At 36.7% G+C, this 22,446-nt stretch overlaps 1 protein-coding gene across 2 annotated transcripts in view; it reads right to left on the bottom strand.

Moving 5' to 3' along the window:
- LOC132303184 (beta-galactosidase 10) overlaps nucleotides 1-20,940 on the bottom strand; it is a 50,353-nt gene extending 29,413 nt beyond the window's left edge. Inside the window, exons 1-12 of one of the 2 annotated variants that reach the window (XM_059800342.1) lie at nucleotides 20,643-20,940; nucleotides 20,394-20,473; nucleotides 18,966-19,216; nucleotides 18,426-18,521; nucleotides 18,221-18,333; nucleotides 18,030-18,096; nucleotides 17,839-17,931; nucleotides 7,358-7,501; nucleotides 4,341-4,429; nucleotides 1,420-1,525; nucleotides 1,189-1,276; nucleotides 952-1,070 (exon numbers count right to left, since the gene is read on the bottom strand). In XM_059800342.1, coding sequence (XP_059656325.1) covers nucleotides 952-1,070; nucleotides 1,189-1,276; nucleotides 1,420-1,525; nucleotides 4,341-4,429; nucleotides 7,358-7,501; nucleotides 17,839-17,931; nucleotides 18,030-18,096; nucleotides 18,221-18,333; nucleotides 18,426-18,521; nucleotides 18,966-19,216; nucleotides 20,394-20,421 — 1,194 coding nt within the window. In that variant the 5' untranslated portion in view covers nucleotides 20,422-20,473; nucleotides 20,643-20,940. Of the gene's footprint in view, nucleotides 1-951; nucleotides 1,071-1,188; nucleotides 1,277-1,419; nucleotides 1,526-4,340; nucleotides 4,430-7,357; nucleotides 7,502-17,838; nucleotides 17,932-18,029; nucleotides 18,097-18,220; nucleotides 18,334-18,425; nucleotides 18,522-18,965; nucleotides 19,217-20,393; nucleotides 20,474-20,634 lie in introns of both variants that reach the window. The other variant, XM_059800343.1, reaches the window with a different exon arrangement.
- Between the last annotated feature and the right edge of the window lie 1,506 nt (nucleotides 20,941-22,446).

The following is a 22,446-nucleotide window of genomic DNA, read 5'->3' on the forward strand; positions in this document are numbered from 1 at the left end:
GGAGACATGGTTTTTGGCTCTGAGGATACATTGTTGAATGTTTATGGTCTGAGGACACACTTTGATTTATTGATCGGCACTTCATTTGACATAAAAGCATCGCTAAACATATTTGCACTTGTTGGCAAGACCGTGTTTAAAGTTGCATTGTCCAAGTTGGGCGTCTCAGACATCCACACACCAACTTGAGAGGGAGTGTTAGCCGAGATATGATAGGCCCAAATCATGGGATGTGATTTACCATATTATCTGTGAGATATGATAGCCACAAATCATGTATTTGAGCCTATCATATCTCGGCTAACAAATATGTAATACCAATTTTAACCTTTAATTACTTTTAAAATCACTTGTTAAACCCTACTGAAATTCTCACTCGTATAGTAAAAAAATATTAAAACTCTCATTTCCTTCCTTCCAACCAAAAAAAAAAAAAAAAATTGTGTCACCCCATCCATCCTTTCTACTATCCCATCCAATCCACTAAACAAAAAAGTGGAGGAAACACTTTCCCTTCCCTAAGGACGCCTCATCGAATCCCTCCCCCTCTCCCTTACAACCATTTTCCATCCCTCCAACCAAACAGAGCATTAACCATGTAATTCTTCCCAACAAACTCAACAAGAGAAAGAAGCTAACAGGGAAACAAAGAAAGGAAAAAGCAAAGGAACAAGTATGTGCTCGACTAAAAGTGCGAAAAATGATTGTTGGCTACCTAGACATTTGAGAAACATAGAAGTTCTAATCACATGCATTAAAAAGGACACACAACTTGGAAAGAATTTTAAATAACAAAAGCATATTAGAAAATTGAAGTACAGATCTTGGAATCGAATGAACCCATTGAAAATAACCAGTAAGAATATATATAATTTATAACTAGCAAATATATTTGTATATGTACATAAGATACACTAGCAATAATGAGAAAGGTTGAAAAAGAATAGTCACCTCTTGTAAAGGACCTAGTGAAAGCAGGGTTGGCTCACTGTTGAGCAAAGCATGCTCACATAACTTTATAGCATTATGAAGTTCCTTAAGGTGCCCCCATTTTGGAAGCCTAGCTAAACCTGAAAGCAACATGAGAAAACATCGATTAAATGGAAACACTGCATTTTGGGTTTATATCAGTTTTTACAAAATTCAAATGAGAAGCGGATCTTTAAATAAATAATGTAGATTGCTAACCATATTCATCAATAGGAGCATCATAATCATAACTTGTGGTGATGAATGGGCCACCAGAAGTGCGACCAAAATTTGTCCCACCATGATACTAACCCAAAAAATTAAAAAGATAAATAAGTTCTTGAAGAATTTAATAGGTATTGTACCCGAAGAATTGAAGATCACACCTAACGAATCACAAAGTAACATGAGAAGTAGAGAATCACAAAAAGGGAAATGTATCAAGAATACCATATAATAATTTTGCAAGCTACCGCCTTTCTGGAAAAAACGAGCAACGGAATAAGCAATATCTTCTGGTGGCCTGTGAGGATCTCTGGCCCCAAATGTTTTAAACCTGAAAAAGTGGAAATTTGTTGCATTAATATAGTGAAGACAACAATATGATTTAAGTTTTAGCACATCGATATAATAGCTCTTCTACAAGTCAATCAATAAGAATCAGTATTGAAGTAAACACTTCTAAATTGAAATAGATTGGAAAAGCCACATAATTACATGAATATCTAAATTTATTGCAGCTCGCGTATAGGCATGACTCTGTCAAAGTAAAATTCACATAAAATATAGCCATGATAGTACCATTGCTTGTGCTTTTTGTCTACCTATTTTTCCATAACTGACAAAAGGTACTTCTCATGCCTTTAAAAATTCTGGTTCATATGAGATGCCACAAACTGGATATACAACAACGACGACAACCAAGTTTTTTTCCCAAGTACGCTACAAACTGGATATAAAATTTAAATTAGCTGAGTAAACCAAACTAAGGATGAAGCCTCTTCATTTTTCTTTTTATAAGAAATTATATTAGAAAAGGCAATAAGGAGGGCACAACCCATGTACATAAGTTGAGGAAAGAACATCTAAATTCCAGTGACAGGAAGGAAGGTTTTGCTTGCCAATCTGTCTGCTGAGGATTACCCAATGACAATAGCAGATAGTAGATACCTATGTACTCCAAGCTTACTGAATGTTGCACTGTCAGTGAGAAATTATGGACCTAAACCCTAGGCTATGATGCCCGATACAGACTTAGAGGGGGGTGAATAGGCCTTGAAAAAATAATTATAAAACTCAAACTAATTTTTAAACTAGAATGAACTATAACGACAATTTAAAAAAATTTAAATAGAACATGGTATAACAGTAATTTAAAAATTAATGCATTTAATGCATTGTTTAGAATTTGAAGTTTTTAAGGGGACATGCAGTTAATGCATTGTCACCTTTTAAAATTGCCAAATTGACCTTTTTAGTTCAAATATGTATAGTTAAACAAGTTTGAAATTTTTTTAAAACATAAAGGACAATGATGGAAAGATAACCTTTGTTTGCATTGACTTTTCTAAGTGGACAACTAATTTGGGACATCCAAAAAAGGGAATTGTGGACTACTAATATGGGACAGAGGTAGTAACTAGTAAGCATTATCATCAATCTGTTCATCATGCATCCAAAATAAGCAAAGGCATAAAAATAAAAACCATTCAATCCACACATGAACATCAAATTTTTATATGGAAACCCCACAGAAAAAATCTTTTGTTGCACTCAAGAACTAAACATATAGACGTAAGTAAAGCAAACAGAAATGAACAGAAGTCTTCTTACAATAGTAAGGAAGACTAGAAATACTCCAATCACCGTTGGAGACTAGATTTCTAAAGGGACATCTGGGAAAAGCCTGAAGAGAAGTTTAAAATCTGATAATATATCAAAATAATATTGATTAAGACTTGGCTACAGATAAGAAGGCTGTCCCTTTTATAAAACAACTACTATTGACACTTGACTTCTCCTAAAATGACTTTTAGAATTCCCACCCAACATAAATAAAATTTTACCACTTCCCTACGTAAACACTTGGTAGTTCCAAAGCTTAATTAATTAGGAACCAAAAACAAGAATGACTCTTGACTTTTTCCTAAGTCACTTTCCAAAGCACCATTAATGATTTGCATCAGACCCTCCTCCTTGAAGAAAACTCCCCCTCAAGTTTGAAGCAATTGACCACGATCAAATAAGAACCCGAGTAAAACCTCCCATCCTTTCTTTCTTTTGTTTTGGTACTAGAACAAAACACACTAATATGCTGTTACTGACAAAGAATCTGATTTTCGGGCCTCTTAAGAAATTTGGTAAATTTCCAAACCTGCTTGAACACAAATCAGGAGTCAAGACCTGAATTAATCTGATTTTTGCATTGGTACAACACCTGATTATATGTTATGCCAACAATTCATCCCATATCAGATCACGAATATGAAATTCATGATTTCTCAGCTCCAAGAACAAAGAAGATTCCAAACCACTCACGAGTATGGACTGCCTATATTAACTATGGAGTTCATAGTTAGTCTAGTTTGTAATTTGAAGCCTCTAATCATATAGAGAAAAAAGCCCTTGAGAGAGAGCATAGAATTCCAAACCACTCAATCTAGGGATTCCATAGACACCATTATATATGATTGAGTGTTCGTCAAGGAGGAATTCTTTTATTCAATTCAAATAAACTGGACAAGTTTCAGAACAGAAAAATGGACAATCACTAAAGAAATCAATTTGTGAGGAGCAAAGTCTGTTGACAAGCAAACAAAAGGCATAGAGACTTTATTAGAGAGTTTGGCGTTAGTCTGTGCGGACACTGAGGTAATTGGGGGTTCTAGAGTGTGAGAACTATCAACTTGGTTGAAGTTTGGGCGGTTCTAGAGCGTGAAACTGTCAACTTGGTTGCAACTTCTTTATCACATGGTCGAATATACCTGCCAAGACTAGATATTGTGATTTTTTTCGTTTGTGATTTTCACGTAAAAATTCAGTGTCGCTTCTCTTTTTGTTTTTTTTCATAATTCGCTGTCTCTTCTCTACCTTAATTTTCTAATTAATGCATGATTTTGGATAGGATGGATGCAAATTGAAAAGGTATATAAATTAAGAGTCAAAACACAATCAGCTAAAATAAATGAAATTTAAATTAGTATCAATAATACCTATCACCCCCCCCCCCCCCCCAACGCGCGCACGCGCACTAACGATCTCATGACCATACCATACTTCAATGGAGGCAAACAATAACATAAATAACTTTCAAGCACAAATTTATTAAGGAAATACATTTATAAAAACTAAAAGTAAAGTGCAACATATACCATCCAGGCCAATTCTCGGTCCACATTTTGGGCTTGTTCAGAGAATTTGGATTGAATTGGTCACAGTAAAACGAATTGCATGTATTGATCTGCAAAAGAAAAATCGTTATGCTATGCTCCAAATTGAACAGAATCTTCACATATATATTGTTAACAACCATCTACTCCGAAAACTTAAGTTGTTAGAGAGAGTGTAACTTTAATATTTAAATCCTTCTAACACACCCCCTCGCGTGTGGCCTTCTTTTGGCCCAACACGTGTTCCAATTTTAATTATCAGAGTGACGGTGAGGTTTGAACACAGGATCTTACTTGCTCTGATACCATGTTAACAACCATTTACTCCAAAAGCTTAAGTTGTTACAGAGGGTGTAACTTTAATATTTAAATCCTTCAACACATATGTTATACCAATTTAAATGCTAAAGTGCTACATGTTATCAAGAAGGATAGTAGAACTCAAACTTTGTATATAACAGGGAAGGAATGCAATAAATTAGAAATTTAATAGGTGAACTAGCAAAAATATGTTGTAAATGAAGTGCTAATCATCTTTTCTCAGTTAAAATATTATTACAATCCTCAACTAAAGTAGGAGTGAACTGCATTCCAACTGCTGCACATAGGCAAGCATCAAGAAATGAAAGAGAAAGGAGAAAGAGAATGGAGAAAAGAAGAACTAAAGAGCATTCATCTATACAAAAACCATTAGCATTCTGTAGAACACCGCTAGAGTGAATTAAGAAGGTTGCTATAAGAGGTAAAGTGTTTCAAACAACAAAAAACCGTAAAATTTACATGCAATAGTGATTCAAGGCATACTTCCACAAAAACCTACAGAACAGGCCTGCATGGATAATTTAAAATACAGATCTGCATGTCAACCAGAATATGTTACAAGTAATATAAGTAAAAAATCATTTTCTACCGCAGTTCTGCATGGGTATTTAACGCGTGCTCACTCGAGTGCCTGCTGCTAGAAACCAGCATTGAGTCCAAGTAGAATACAGTAGTAATTTTAGTCTTCATCACCCAATTTATCAGTGGCTAGATTCCAGTAGTGCTTTAAAAACTCAAATGAATTTGACATAAGTGTTAGTGTACTACAAACAGAGTTAATATACCTAGTTAGGGTAAAGCCCCTTGATGAAAATTCTTCCTCTGGTAATCATTTCTACAACCACTATCATATCTTCATTTCATTTCAATGAACCTCATAAATATTTCTTCAACTAACTAGTTTGTCTTCAAAGAAGCCCCCACAACTCCACTAGTTCTTAGAAGAAAACATCTAAAAAACGAGCACTTATCACTAGTTCAACAAGCAAATCATTAATATCCACATATGTAAAAACTTTTGAGAAGTATTTATCCACATATGTAAATCCCACTCTTGTTTTGAATTAACTCTGGGATTCGATGCCAATATTCCAGTAGCTAACTGCATTGCTCGGTATACTCCCATATGTCAATCTTCATTGCAATTTATACCATTTTTCTCATCCACGTCAAACTTTTCAATTTGTTTCTTTTTACTCTATGTGAGAGAGTGATGGATGAGGAACTACAAAACGTGAAGTAAATGACAAATGGGAGCACAGCAAAGTGCTTGTAAAAAATGTTGTTCTGGACCCCCTTTCTGATTCCCCTCCTTGCCCTAATCGCAGAGTCAGAGCAAGAAAGCAGAACAAGAGTGAAAGCAAGAGAATCACTTATGGAATTTGCTAAGCTCCAAGCCTCCAAAGCACTTTTGTGTGTATATGAGAGCATGCTATCCTTTATGGTTTCCAATCTCTAGAAGGAACACATTATACGAGTAGATTTAAAAATGAACTTGAAAAAAGTTCTTTTTATAAAAATAAAAAATAATAAAATGGGTAAATTCTTTTTTATATATTGTACAGCCTTAAGCTGAATTTTCTTTTGTTATTTTCATTACATTCTTACTTCAAGAATAAAAATGAAAGGGTAGAAACAACACAATTATTCCAAACTAGTGGCTAGTGGTTTACCTTCCACTCCTAAGGTCTACAGTTTAACATTTGTTGGCACCAACTTTTGCTTAAATCTTCTAAATAGAGGCCCCTAAGCCGTGTTATGGTGTGACTGACCCAGTCTATGCTCACTAACTTGTGGAAAATCTGTGATTCGTTGCTTAACAAATGAGCATCTCCATCTGCAGAATGGTCAACAGCAATGCACAAATTGACCTTGATTGCTTGGAAAGCAGATTATGGCACTTAGATCTTAACAAATATGACAACAATAAGACAACTGTAAGGACATGTACAATGCCTTACCTGCTGTGAATCTGCATAAAACGACATAGAAGATTGTTCCTGTTGTCTACAATTATACCCTGAAATGGTGTTTGTGATACAATGATCTCCCATTTTCCTTCTATGCAGGCATTCTTTTTTTCCTTCTCTTTTCATCCCCATCTCCCTCCAGATTATTTACACTTGCAAGGCCATAAGCAGGAAGCCAATTCCATTTGATTGAGAATGGAACAGAACCAAAGATTCCTCAAAGTTGCTTAATTCTTGAGACACTACTAACCTTAAAATTAAATTAAATTGTACGGGAAAAAGCCCCTAAAAAAGTACAATTAATCACAAATATTATTGTTTTGACACGAAGAAAGTAAATTGCAGTTGACAGGGATATACACAATGAAAGGGAGATGTTGGAAATCACACAATGGCCATTACCAGTGTGCTCCCGTGAATCAAGTTTTCTCATGCCTGAGGCCTAAGCTTTTACCTCATGCACCAATGTGAAAATTTTCAATCATTTTAAGATTAATATTTTTTGGCTAATTTTTGTTTTTAAGAAAATAAAAATAAAAGAGGAAAAAATCCTTTTTTTGGTTAAGATTACATATACGCACACTCAACATTTACTTGTGGTTGGTGAAACTTGGAATTTGCATTATATGTAGAATACATTTACATGTACCTAGATTACTATTTAATTAGCATAACTTAAATTGGCTGTTAAACAGATAAAACTCTCACCACTGGGTCAGGAGCATCATACTGCTGGCACATTATCCAAGGCACACCAATATTTTGAGAAAGAGCCATTTTGGCAGCCCACATGGCATATGGCTTTCCCCCATCTCCATAAATACTTTCAGTGTCTCCATACTCGTTTTCTACCTGCAGTAAGAGAAATTGCTTAATGGAAAAACTCAGCACTTCTGCATAGTTTTGGAAAGTAGTACAAATCAAGCAGATTGAAGAAAAGGAGATGAAAAGCAGGGGGAAGTGACAAATATGCAAAGAAAAAAATTAAAATATCTCATAAGCAAAAAGAAAATGAATTAACATTATATTCAGACTGCCACGAATCCCCCCTCGGAGCTATATATTAAAAGGTGAAACTTGCAAGAAACAAGTTATTCACCATGATATGTACAAACACTTCAACAACAACCAAGCCCTTTCTCAATTACTTGGGGTCGGATACATGAATCTTATATTTTTATTCCGCTCTAATTAAGGTAATAGCCTCAGTCAATTCACATGCTATCATATCTTTCTATACTAAGTCTACCCACATTAACTTTGGTCTTCCTCTTCCCCTAGTATTACCCTCATATGGACTATAGCACTCTTCTTGACCGGCGCACTTAAAGGTCTTCTTTGCAAATGTCCAAACCATCTTAACCGATTTTCTCTCATTTTATCGCCAATTGGTGTTACTCCAACCATCTTTCAAATGTGATCAGTTCTAATTCTGTCCTTTCTAGTCTTACCACTCATCCATCTCAACATTCGCACATCTGTCACACTCACTTTATGCAAATGTTGTTTCCTAGCTGCCCAACATTCGATATCTTAAAATATGGTTGGTGTAATAGTTGTTTGATATAACTCCCCTTTCAATCGTAAGGCGATACGCCTATCACACAATATACTAGATGCACTCCTCCGTTTAACCCATCCTACCTCGATTCTAAGATTAACATCATCTCTAATTTCTCCCTAGCCTAAATAACAAAAATGTTCACCTTTTTGCACCTCTTGATTCTCAATCCTCACTACATCTTCATTTGTATTTCTGTATTTACAAAAGTTACACTATATATTCAGTTTTATTTCAACGTATCTTAAACCCTTTTAATTCTAAAGCTTCTCTCCAAACCCTCCAATTTGGGATTAAATCCTTCTCTAGTCTCATCAACAAAAACAATATCAGCAGTAAGTAACATACAACACAGAATCTCACCTAGGATGTGTCTTGTCAGCTCATCCATAACTAAGGCAAATATGTATGAACTTAATGCTGGCCCTTAGTGTAAGCCTGCAGTAATTGGGAATTCACCTGTTTCCCCTACACACGTTATAACTATAATCACACAACCATCATACATACTAGGTACCCTATCATAGGCTTTCACTTGTTTATTGTGTTAATGTATCCCTTTTTTATTTCTTTCTTTTTTAAAACCCTCCATATTAGGTCTCTAGGTACCCTATCATAGGCTTTCTCCAAATCAATAAAACCATATGGAGGGACTTGAAATTGTATTTTACTTTGGTTCATGACCCTTGGCCGGTTTCTGGAGACTGGAATATTGTTAAGATTTAATTTAGAAAAAATGGGGGGTAGGAGGATCCCTCAAGCCATTTTGGATTAATTTAATTATTGTTTTGGAGATGCTGGCCTAACTGATCTTCATATAACTAATGCTGCTTTAACTTGGTGCAACAGACAGGCTGCTTGTAGAAGAATTTATGGTAGAATGGACAGAGCTATGGCTACCAATGCTAGGCTACAAATTTTTAACGCCCCTAAAGCCTCATTATTTAATGCAGGCCTTTCAGACTATGGTGCTATTGGTGTTGATGTGTTTCAAGGTATTTCTTCAGGCCCCAAAGGGAGTAGGAGGATCCCTCAAGCCATTTTGGATGAATTTAATTATTGTTTTGGAGATGTTGGTCTAACCGATCTTCATATAACTAATGCTGCTTCGACTTGGTGCAATAGACAGGCTGCTTGTAGAAGAATTTATGGTAGAATGGACAGAGCTATGGCTACTGTTGTACAGTATTGTATGAGTTGTCACACGTGTACAATTAGTATTGTATGAGTTGTCGCACATGTACAATTAGTATTGTATGAGTTGTCGCACGTGTACAGTTAGTATTGTATGAGGGTTCTTGATAAGAACAAAACTTGGGAGATTGTTGAGTTGCCAAGGGAGAAGAATACCGTAGGCTGCAAATGGGTTTTCACGGTCATATATAAGGCTGATGGTAATATTGAGAGATACAAAGCGAGACTCGTAGCTAAAGGCTTCACCCAAACATACGGAATAGATTACTAGGAAACCTTTGCCCCGGTGGCAAAGGTAAATTCCATACGGGTGATGTTGTCTCTTGCTACAAGCTTGAGTTGGTCATTGTAGCAGTTAGATGTAAAGAATGCGTTCTTAATTGGTGAGCTAGAGCAAGAAGTGTTTATGAATCTACCACCAGGATTTGAAAATGATTATGGAGCTGGAAAGGTGTGTGAATTGAAGAAATCGCTATATGGTTTGAAACAATCACCCAGAGCATGGTTTGATCGATTCACTAAAGCTATCAAGGTCATGGATATCGTTAAAGTCAGGCTGATCACACTCTGTTCTACAAACATTCAAGTGATGGTAAGATAGCCATACTTATTGTTTATGTGGATGACATAATCTTGACCGGAGATAATAAAAGAGAATTGGAGGATTTGAAGTCTTTTCTTGCAAAGGAATTTGAGATAAAAGATCTTGGAGCTTTGAAATACGTCCTAGGAATAGAATTTGCCAGATCCAAGAGAGGGATATTTGTCTCTCAAAGGAAGTATGTGTTGGATTTACTTATGGAAACAAGTTTACTTGGTTGCAAACCGGTGGAAACACCAATGGAGCCCAATTTAAAGTTGCAGGCAGCAAAGCAAGTGCAGAAAAAGTGGTGAACCGAGAGCAATTCCAAAGGCTGGTTAGAAGACCCATTTATCTTTCACACACTCAGCCAGATATTGCCTTTGCAATGAGTGTAGTAAGTCAATTTATGCACTCACCAGAAGAAGAACACTTTGAGGCAGTCTACCGGATTCTCAAATACCTAAAGGGATCACCTGGAAGAGGTTTGTTGTTTGAAAACCATGGCCATCTAAGGATTGAAGCCTATACCAATGCTGATTGGGCAGTTTGACGGATGGAAGGTCTACTTCAGGTTCCTGTACTTATGTTGGTGGAAACTTGGTTACTTGGAGGAGAAGAAGCAAACCGTTGTAGCAAGGAGTAGTGCAGAAGCTGAGTTCAGAGCAGTTGCTCATGGAATTTGTGAACTTTTGTGGCTGAAAAGATTTCTTGAAGATCTTAAAATCTCAAGTCCGATGCCTATGAAGCTTTACTGTGATAATAAAGCTCCAATCAACATAGCTCACAATCCTGTCCAACATGATAGGACTAAGCATGTGGAAGTTGATCGACATTTTATTAAGGAGAAATTGGAAGGAGTGATATGTATGCCCTATATTCCTACAGGAGAACAGGTAGCAAATATCCTCACTAAAGGATTACTGAAGGGGAAATTTGACAATCTTACATGCAAGCTGGGAATGCAAGATATTTTTTCGAGCCAGCTTGAGGGGGGAGTATGGAAAGATTTAGGCTGAATTGTTAGGAAATTAGTTAGGGAGGATTTTTAGGAATTATCCACAGATAGATAGTTGACTTTTTTTGAATTGTGATCTGTATATATTTTTTCCTTAGATAGAATTTGTAATACACTTCTATATATATAGGCCTTTAAACTAACATATGAAATATGAAAAGAGAATATCAGAATTTATTCTTTTTCACCTTTGTGTTCATTTATATTCTTAAAGATAGATCTCAAGTATTCTCTGTTTTTCAATCCTTTTATGATGAAATTCAAAATCAGTTTAATGCAAAATTACTTGTTCTTAGAACTGACAATGCCCTTGAATATAAACTTAATGTTTTTCAAAAATTTCTTGAGTCAAGGGGCATTATCCATCAAACATCTTGTGTTGATACCCCGCAACAAAATGGAGTTGTTGAACGGAAGAATGGCCCACTCCTAGCTATCGCTCGTGCCTTAATAATTCAAATGCGTGTTCCAAAACATTTTTGGGCAGATGCAGTTCTGGTTGTTGCGTATCTTTTAAACTACATGCCTTCTAGGTCCTTCAAGGAAAATTACCCTTCCAAATGATGTTTTCTGACAAAAACCCTATTTCCATTCCTCCAAAGGTGTTTGGGTGTGTCTATTTTGTTCATAATCTAAGTCCGGGACGAGACAAACTTGATCCTCGTGCTCACAAATGTATTTTCTTAGGTTATTTTCGCACTCAAAAGGGATATAAATGTTACAGTCCAACTCTTCGTAAACAATTTGTGTGTGCAGATGTAACTTTCTTTGAGGATGTTCCTTATTTTTTTTTTTTTTTTTTTTTTTGATAAGTTCTTTGAGGATGTTCCTTATTATTTCCAGGAAGGCAGTCATTTGGAGGACTCTGTTCTTCAAGAGTCTGTTCCAACTCCAGTTTTTGATCCTAACATCCCACCAACTCTTCATGTCTATGGTCGTCGCCGAAAAAGAGTGGTTAATCATGTCCCAACAACTGAAGTAGTAAACTCAGCCTTGCCACTTCCACCAGCCGCTTCAACACCTGGACATTCTTCCATCTCAGCGGACTCTGATCTTGATCAACCTATTGTTGTTCAAAAAGGTAAACAGTCTTGTACCAATCACCCTATCTTCAATTTTGTATTGTATAATAAATTGTCCTCCTCCTTTCAAGCTTTTTCTTTGTCATTATCGTCTATTGCTCTTCCCAAGTCCTACAGGAAGGCACTTCCTCATCCAGGGTGGAGGAAGCTATGGAATAAGAAATAAATGCTTTAAAATTGAATCATACTTGGGACCTTGTTCCCAAGCCTACTGATACTCAGGTTGTTGGTTGTCGTTGGGTTTTTACTGTTAAACAGAAGCCTGATGATACTGTTGACCATCTCAAAGCTCGACTTGTTGCTAAAGGCTACACTCAAACTTATGGCCTTGATTATACTGAGACATTCTCTCCTGTGGCCAAACTGAAGTTTGTTCGTGTGATAATCTCTCTTGCAACTAATCTAGACTGGCCACTTCATCAACTTGATGTTAAAAATGCATTTCTGCATGGTGACCTTACTGAGATAGTCTATATGACTCAACCACCTGGGTTTGAGTATAAGGGGGAGTGTGTGTGTCATCTCAAATAGTCTATCTATGGTCTCAAACAGTCCCCTCGTGCATGGTTTGATAAGTTCAGTAAAGCAATGGTAGCTCATGGTATGACCAAAAGCCAGGCTGACCACTCTTATCTTTTTAAGAAAACGAAACATGGTATTGTGATTCTTGTGGTGTATGTAGATGATATTGTTATTACCGGCAGTGACAAAAATGGGATACAAGTTCTAATCCATCACTTGAGTTCTAGCTTCCTTACTAAGGATTTCCGCAAACTTCGGTTTTTTCTAGGAATTGAGGTGGCTCAGTCGAAGCAAGACATTAGCCTTTCTCAGCGGAAGTATACTCTTGATCTCTTACAGGATACTGGATATCTTGGTTCGAAACCTGTAGCTACACCCGTGGAGACTAACGTAAAACTTAAGGTGGATGATGGTGACCCTAATCCAGAGATGTATCGAAGACTTGTAGGTAAACTTATTTACCTCACAATCACTGACATCTCCTATGCAGTCAGTGTTGTGAGCCAGTTCGTGACCAGTCCTCAGGTACCTCACATAGAGGCAGTTGTGCGCATCTTGAAGTATCTCAAGGGTGCTCCGGGACGTGGTCTGCTTTATTGATCTTCTGGACATCTTCGGATTGAGGGATACAGAGACGTAGATTGGACCGGTTCTCCTTCTGATCGACGGTCCACCACGGGTTACTACACCTTCATAGGAAGAAATCTAGTAACTTAGAGAAGTAAGAAACAATCAATTGTGGCTCGTTCTAGAGCAAAGTATCGTGCCATGGCACACTACCTGTGAACTTATGGTTGAAAACTCTTTTACACAAACTTGGGATTTCAGTCCAGTACCCAATTCCTCTCTATTGTGACAATCAGGCAGTTACTCATATTGCTAGCAATCTAGTCTACCATGAGAGGACTAAATACATTGAAGTAGATTGCCATTTCATTCAATCTAAAATGACTCGAATGAGATTGTTACACCTTTTGTTCCTTCTAGTAGACAGCTGGCAGACATCTTCACTAAGGCGCTTCCCAAGAACTCTATTGATTTCATATGTAGCAAGGTGGGAATTATTGACAATTACTCTCCAGCTTGAGGGGGAGTGTTGTACAGTATTGTATGAGTTGTCACACGTGTATATTTAGTATTGTATGAGTTGTAACGCGTGTACAGTTACTATTGTATGAGTTGTCACCTACCCCTCATTACCATATATAGAATTACCATGTATGGGGTTTACTTATTCTCCACTCACCTACTCCCACAGCTTCTCCTATATAAACACCATTGTATTATTGTATTACTCACTCAATAACATATACGTTTTCATATATTCTCTTTTTCTCTCTCTCTTTCAATAGCTACCAATGCTTGGCTACAAATTTTTACTGCCCCTAAAGCCTCATTATTTAATGCAGGCCTCTCAGACCATGGTGCTATTGTTGTTGATGTGTTTCAAGGTATTTCTTCAGGCCCCAAGCCTTTTAGATTGCTAAAGGTTTGGTGCATTCAAGAGGGTATTGAGGATGTTGTGTCTAATGCTTGGCAAGTGACACAGTAAGGGGATCCTATTCAGTCTCTGTTCAAAAATAGGTTTGGTAATGTTTGCTCTGCAGTGAAAGCTGCTAAGGATGAGTTGAATGTGGCTCAGACTATTCTTCTGCAGAATCCTTTTAATCTTGAGGTTATTTCATCTGAAAATAGGTGTAGCCAACACCTCAAAAGGCTAGGACTCATTGGCTTGGTTTGTTGATCATTTTGCAAATTTCTTGGCTTCTCATGATGTGCAGGTTTCTGATCTTAAAACTCCTAGGAGAACTTTAGATGTGGGGAAAGCTCAGATGCTTGAGGCTCCTGTAACTGATGAGGATATCAAGAAGGTAGTGATGGAGTCTAAACCTGATCAAGCTCCTGGTCCAGATTGTTTTCCAGACAGATTTTATCAAGGGTTTTGGGGAATAATTGGTAAGGATGTTTGTGATGCTGTAAAGTACTTTTTCAATAATCCTAAGCTGTCTAAAGGGTGTAAACTCTTCTTTCATTACTTTGATTCCTAAGAAATAAAGAGCCATCAAAATTTCTGACTTTAGGCCTATTTCTCTTTGTAATACTTCTTACAAGATTATCACTAAGATAATGGCCGATAGACTTGCTCTTGTTCTTAATGATTTAGTTGGTTGGGAACAATCAGCTTTTATAAAGGGAAGAAGAATCCATGATAATATCTTAATGGCTAATGAATTCGTTAGGTGTTTCAACAATGCTTCTAATCAATCCATGGATATAACGATTGATTTAAATAAAGCTTATGATTCTGTTTCTTGGAGTTTTATGTTCAAGATGCTGCACAAATTTGGTTTTGGTAAGGGCTGGATTAGACGGATAAAGGATTGTACGACTACATCTTGGTTCTCTATTCTGATCAATGGATCTCCAGAAGTTTTTTCCCAACCTGGGAGAGGGCTGAGACAGGGATGCTTTCTGTCACCAATGTTGTTTACTTTGGTTGCTGAGTATTTTTCCTCCCTTATAAAGTATGAAGTTGGTACTGGTTCTTTATGTCCCACTGCTGCAGTTAAGAGGTCTAGTTTGAATATTTGCCATCTTTTATATGCCAATGATTTACTTATTGTGTCCAAGACTGATTTGAGGACTGTTTTTGCCTTTAGAAGAGTTCTTGATGAATTTGCAGGTGTTTCTGGTTTGCATGCTAGTCCCTCTAAGTCAGTTAGGAGAAGTCAAAATTTGGTTAGAATCTTGTAATTCAAAGAGAGTAAACTGCCTGTTAAGTATTTAGGGACGCCTCTTAATATTTCTGGTTTGTCTTTGGCCTCTTGTTTAGAGTTATTGGACAGAATCAATGCTAGGCTTTCAAACTGGTGCAATTTGAATCTCTCTACGGCTGGAAGGACAGAATTGGTTAGAACTGTGATTATTCCTACAGTCCTTTATTGGTGCTCTGGTATGAAGTTTCCTACTACGGTTTCAAATGTGATTAGACCTAAGGCTGAGGGAGGCTTTGGAATTAGGAAGCTTGTGGATATGAAAAATGTTGCAGCCTGTTCTTTGGCTTGGGATTTCATTAATGATAAGGAATGTCAATGGGTCAGTGGTTTAGAGATAATACCAAAGGTATTTCATACTAGGAGGCTATTCAGAATTCATCCAATTCTGCTACATGGAAATATGTGTTGTCAGTTAGAAACTACATGCTGCAAGGTGTTAACTTCCATATTGCTGATTGTTCAAAAATTAGTCTTTACCACTCACCATTATGTGGAAGTTTGGTCATAGTGTTATTAGAATGCTGCCATTCCCCAGACACTCTGTTTTGAATGTTTTAATTGCTAATAACAGATGGTGTTTGGATAATCTCACTGAGCATGGTCTTCATCAGTTTAAGCATTATGTTGCTGCTATCAACCTTCACTCAGGTTCTGACAGAATTTTTGGTCAAATGGTAAGTTTACTTTTAAGAGAGCTTGCGATTTTTGTACGGTCCATCACACTAAACCTTATTGGAGTGGACTGCGCTGGAGCAAAGATAGACCAACTGCCCGCATGACTGCATCTGTCATTCTCCATAACAAACATCCCTCTTTTTGTATTTTGCAGAAAAGAGGGATTTGTTTGATTTCTATATGTTACAACTGTATCTCTATGCAAGGGAACGATTCTAGAGACCATATGTTTTTTTATTGCAAATTTGCTAGAGATGTGTGGGGGTGGTTTGCTTCGGTGTTCAGTTGGAATTGGAACTGCTCGTCCTTTTCGGATCTATTACAATGGAGTGAAGAGAAATTAAACTCTTCTAAAGTATTTGCTACTGCTATTTGGGCTGTATGGAAAGAAAGAAATGCAAGAATGCACCAGGATGCAGAAGATGTTGCTAGATCTGTCATATATGAGATTATGGATGTTGTAACAGCCCTCACCCTACCTGACACAATATTATCCGTTTTTGGTTCCCCCGAACCAAACTTCCCAGGAGGTCACCCATCCTGGTATTACTCTAGCATAAGCACCCTTAACTGCAAAGTTCTGATGGGTTCACGGCCATCACAGCTTTAAAACACGTTGTCTCAGAGATGCACAGCCAAACCGTGGCCCCACACTGGCCCTCCCACCCCAGGCAATATTGTCCTCTTTGAGCGCCTGCCAAGAGTCAAATCTTCGACCTTGGTGCCTACCCTCAAGGCGAAGAGTCAAATCTTCGACCTTGGTGCCTACCCTCAAGGCGTTACTTTTCAAAATTTTCATTTTCTGTTTTTTAATTTTCACTTGTAAATGGGCACTTTATTGTGATATAGAAGTCATACGTGTTGTGGTTCATAAATTTCAATTTTCACTAACAAATGGTAACTCTTTTGAGATATACATGTTAAATATATTTTGATTCATAATTTTCTTGGTACTTCAACTTGTATTATATTTTTTTCAAATTTATTCTAAATATTTGATTTTTTTATTTTATGTTTTTTAATTCTCACTTTTAAATGGTAACTTTTTGCAATACACATTATATATGTTGAGTGTGACAAAAATTTGATAAAAGATATGTGTTTTTTAACGAGAAACTCAAAAATGTCATGATTTGGAGACGTTGGAGAGGATGATATTGGTAGTGTTGGACCTTCTGATAGGCGCGGAAGTGGGAGTCGGACTGGGGTGACATCAGTGATGATATAAGGTGGACTTTTCGTGCCCCAATAGAAAAAGATAGGCACAAAGGAAGATGTTTCTTATCAATGGCCGGAATACACGTTTTAAAGAGCAGTTGGTTAATAAGAAACAGAATGTCCATGAGTGAGCACAGAAGAGAGTGAAAAAATGATGCAACATTTTGAGGGATAGAAAAGAGGAAAGATAAACAAAAGAGAGAAGAAGTACAGAAGCAGTTGAGGGTGGAAGGTAAGAAATCTTCTTGAAAAGGTCTCATACGATTTTGATCAAAATGTTAATGATATATATCAGATGTGCAAAGCCCGACTATTCCCAGAAGCAGCATCCCAAATTTTTACATTTACTTATTACCTAACATGGCCTTAATTTATTCTGATATCCAAAGTTTCAAAGCTCAGGGGCCAGAATCTTCTATATAATTTAACTAAGTATAGGCCTCAAAAGAAAAGATTACAGATTTTTTTAGAAAAATAAGATATTTATTGAGTATATACTATATCGGACAAGAAAAAGAATAGGCACCAGAAAAATATTTTTCATATTAAGAAATTTACTTGCCTGTGCCATGATGATGGGACCTCCTTGAGATGCAAAGAGCTTCTCTTGCTTCATCAGGTTCACTATGAATGTCATGAACTTTTGCATGTAATTCTGGACTTCCAAATAACCAAATTAATTAGATTGGAATAACATAATCTAGCTCAAACAGAATGGCACCAGTTTCTTGAAATACATTATCATTTTCATACCTTGAAGGGTTCGTTATTAGTTCGGAATACGGTCCCAGGCACATAATGCAACCAAACAGGTACCCCACTGTACCATACAATTGCTTATAAGGAGCTTTTTCAAGCAGCAGTTAAAAATTCAAAGGGACTCAAAGATATTCAATGGTACTAAATATGTCAGTTAAGCATCCTATGGAACAATATTAACATACCCGAAGTTCCATTCGCCTGCCACGAATGGACCAATTCGAAGAATTAGATACATGCCGGCCTTCTGAACAATCTTCACAAACTTGACCAAATCGTACCGTCCCCCAAAATAAAACTAAAACAATTTACACAAAAAAATTAATTTAATCTACACAAAATATATGCAAAGCAATGTAAACAGTAGAAAGTACTTTCAATTTCACTCACCTTTCCTGGAGAAAGTTCATGACCATTCCAAAAGACATAGGTCTCAATCACATCGATACCTCCTTCTTTCGCTGTTTGAACCAAGCCCGGCCACATCTACCACATTCCATATCCATACCAAGAAAATAATCATTTAAAACACACAAACATGAAAAATAAAAATATAAAAATAATTAAAAAAATCAGATATATCAGCTACACAGATAAAAGATCAAACAACAAAGAAGTAAAAGTAAATACTAAATATATATATATCTACACACATAAAGTAAATAAATAATGATAATTCAGTGATGTGTGAAATGCACATTGCAGTGCTAACAATGAATCAAATGAAGAATGGGTAATGCTAAATGTTGTTAGAAATTTATTAATTTGAAACCCAGATACTGAGAACTGACTGCTGAGAAAACAGAGGTAAGAAGAAAAAAATAAAATAAATAAATTTGAGAGAGAGAGAGAGAGAGTTTATTTGTGTATGAAAATTTCCAAAATTTTCTGGGAAGCCAAACAGAAAATTGGCAAGTAAGAAAGTCTTACCGCTGGAACGCTTCGAGGGTAATGAATGGAAGCGGAGATGAGAAGCTTTCGCTGGCCGTCGATGATGAGAGAGCGACGGTCGTAGGTAACATTATAAGCTGCGGATGAGAATGCGAAGAAGAGAGACAACAATAATAGGCTGAATAGCAGAGTCGCTAGACTCGCTACAGAACAGAGCTTCATTGCTAGCCTCCAATGCTCTTTTTCTTCTCTTCCGCTCTCGAGGCTGTGATGAGTATTGTTGCACTGTACTGATTTTTAAAGCTCGACAAAGTTCAGCTGATGGAGAGTTAAAAAAACACAATAAAGACGCACACACTATTAATATCTCACATGTCATGCCATTTGTGAGTGAGTTGTATTATTTGTTTGTGACGCAATAATACTGCAAAGATAACGCTATCACGACAAGAAAAGAGTCGTTAAATCTTTTTATTGACTTTTAAATTAAATAATTTATTAAAAATTGAATAAAATACACTCACTTTTTTTAAAATTTTAATAAATTATTACATCATCCGGATCAATGTCTCCGCCAATGATATCGGACACCTAATAATTTTACTAAAATTTGACATAATTGCAGGTGTTATACTTGACGAATACACAACTACCCTCCTCCCTCCGTTATTGGCCGTCAGCTCCGTTACTCAGATAAGCCCTGCCTTATGTTGTAAAAAGACATTAATAACCTTACATAATTATATCAATTACAAGATTACCCAAAAACCCAAAATGACTTGTCTGTTCAAAGCACAAGCTCTTCCACTGCAGCCCGCCACGGCCACCGCCACCTCTCTCCTCCACCATTCCAGCATTCCTGTCTACTACATCGCCGCCTCCCTCCGCCACCATTCCTCTCTCAGTTCTCAGTTCATTCTCTCTCACCTCTTTTTCTCTAACTGCCTCTCCCATCACCACAAGGCAGATCCAGAAATTAAATAAATTGTGAGTTTGAGACCACCAAAACATACAGCTAGATCCACCCTTGCATCACCCTTGCTATGTTGTAAAAAGACATTAATAACCTTACATAATTATATCAATTACAAGATTACCCAAAAACCCAAAATGACTTGTCTGTTCAAAGCACAAGCTCTTCCACTGCAGCCCGCCACGGCCACCGCCACCTCTCTCCTCCACCATTCCAGCATTCCTGTCTACTACATCGCCGCCTCCCTCCGCCACCATTCCTCTCTCAGTTCTCAGTTCATTCTCTCTCACCTCTTTTTCTCTAACTGCCTCTCCCATCACCACAAGGCAGATCCAGAAATTAAATAAATTGTGAGTTTGAGACCACCAAAACATACAGCTAGATCCACCCTTGCATCACCCCCTGAACTCCTCTACATTTCCCCTTGTATATATATATATATATATTACTCATAATTTACTAAAAGAAACCCCAATGAACCGATGATTTCTCACCATCAATTTTACAGTCACTGTGTGTCATGAAAGACGTCACAAATTCAAATCTCGCATGCTATATGAAGTATCAAAATCTCCTGTAAAATAAATAAACAAATCTGTCATGACTGAGTAAATTGCAAAAAGAAATCTCAACCTACTATCACATTTGAGTCTAGTATATATGTATGCATTAGACTAGTAATAATAGTTCTCTTTTTATTACGGTATAAAATGGAGATTTGAAGATCAGAGAGACCAATTTACTGTAAAATTCTTCCGGTTATGGATTTGGAATATTTGAGATCTGAAATTCCGCATGTCTAGGGTTTGGCTCGTAGTGATTGAGGAGAGAGAAAGAGAGAGGAGAGAAGAAAGAGCTGGGGTTGCCGTGGTGGGAAAAGGTGGGAAGAAGTGGCGGCCATCGGGGTGGGAGGAAGTGGCGACGGTGGAAGGACCGAGAGAGAGGTGTGGTTAGTGAGCGGCGGTTGGAGATGGTGGCGGCGATGGGAGGCGGTGGACACAAGAGAATCGCAGTGGGAGAATAAAATATTATTAATTAAATCAGATAAATAACAGTATGTTTGGTTTGAACGTTGAAATGATTTTTTTTTTAATTAAAATGTCCTTAAATCAGATAAGGATGTAATAGACCTTTTACAATATTGCTTAACGGTTGGTGACCTTCATAACCGCGAAAAGCGAGGTCAGTGTAGTATTTATAAGTTTAGGTTAATCTCAATAGAGGTTAATGAATTTTAATTCTAAAATTTTTGTGACTTGTGAGATTTATATCTCAAATATCAAATAGTGTTTATGGAGAGTTCTCTTGACAATATTATTTTATTTTAGCACAACATGAATAGCCCATGGTGTGTTACCAAGAGTTTCAGGTTAATTTTTTTTAGTACAATTAATTTTTTTGGGGCTACGATCGTAAATATACTTCAAATTTTATCTGATTCGTGTGTAATACTCGTTTTGCACGGAATTAGTCGGTATTAGGATTTAGTGCAATACATCATAAGTGTTACATTCTATCCAATAATTCACAAAAGACACAAATAAATATTAAGTGACATGATATATCCAGCCCACAATATCCACCAATATCTTCTTGTTTTTAATAGAATACAACGGTGGTTAAAATATAAAGAATTTGTAATCTAGTTTTGAGATGTTTATGCTTGTTGCAATAATTTTTTAAAAAAAAATAATGATAAATGCATTCACAGTTTTTCTTATAAGTATACATTTTTTATTTTTTTAAAAGTAAATGATGTAAATATTCTTTAGACTTGTTATTAGTTGAATAAAAATAATATTATATTTTATATTAAGATTGAAGTGTATTCCATTCATCACCTATTAGGACACGCTAGAGAGGCATGGGGCGCAAAATTTAAGGCGAGGGCCACCAACAGCTCACCCTTGTGTGTGGTCTGCGGGATTGATGTGGTGACGTTATTGTAGTCAGAGATTTGCTGTTTCTTATGAATCGAGGCCTTGTTTGGATCATATGGAGATTTTGTTTTCATTTTTTCTGCCGACTCTTCCTTTGCTTTTTAGCCGCGTGCTCCCTGTCCCATGTAGAATACCACCACTAAATTACTACCTACCAATTATAAACGGTCCAGTGAATTACAAATTACTTGAATGAAATGTGGTGCAACCAAAATAAGTTTGTATCACTGTGGAGGGAAAAATCTCCCTTCAATAAGAACAATATACGTCATCATAAATATAATTTTATCTTCAATAAAGGTCAAAACTCATCTTGTCAAAAGCTCAAGTTAAGTTGGTCATCAGTCCAAAACTATTATTATCTAACTACGGGTTTTATTAAAGCTCGAATCAAGACACCAGCAGTCATGTGTACCAAGTTAGATGCTGCCCAAATTCATTTAAAGAAGGAGCCGGTCCTACAAGGAAAATGATTCATCAAAGGAAGTAAGTTCTGTGTAAGGAAAATCCGGAAAGAGAAGAATTATAGAGAGGAAATAATTCTATTCGTAAAGAAATTGATATATGGAAAGAATTATAGTACAAGCAACACGAGTCCTACCATAAT

Source organism: Cornus florida, unplaced genomic scaffold (assembly GCF_030987335.1).
Source record: "Cornus florida cultivar Cherokee Brave unplaced genomic scaffold, ASM3098733v1 CherokeeBrave_3.0.0_Hap2_Chr04, whole genome shotgun sequence".
Lineage (NCBI taxonomy): Eukaryota > Viridiplantae > Streptophyta > Magnoliopsida > Cornales > Cornaceae > Cornus > Cornus florida.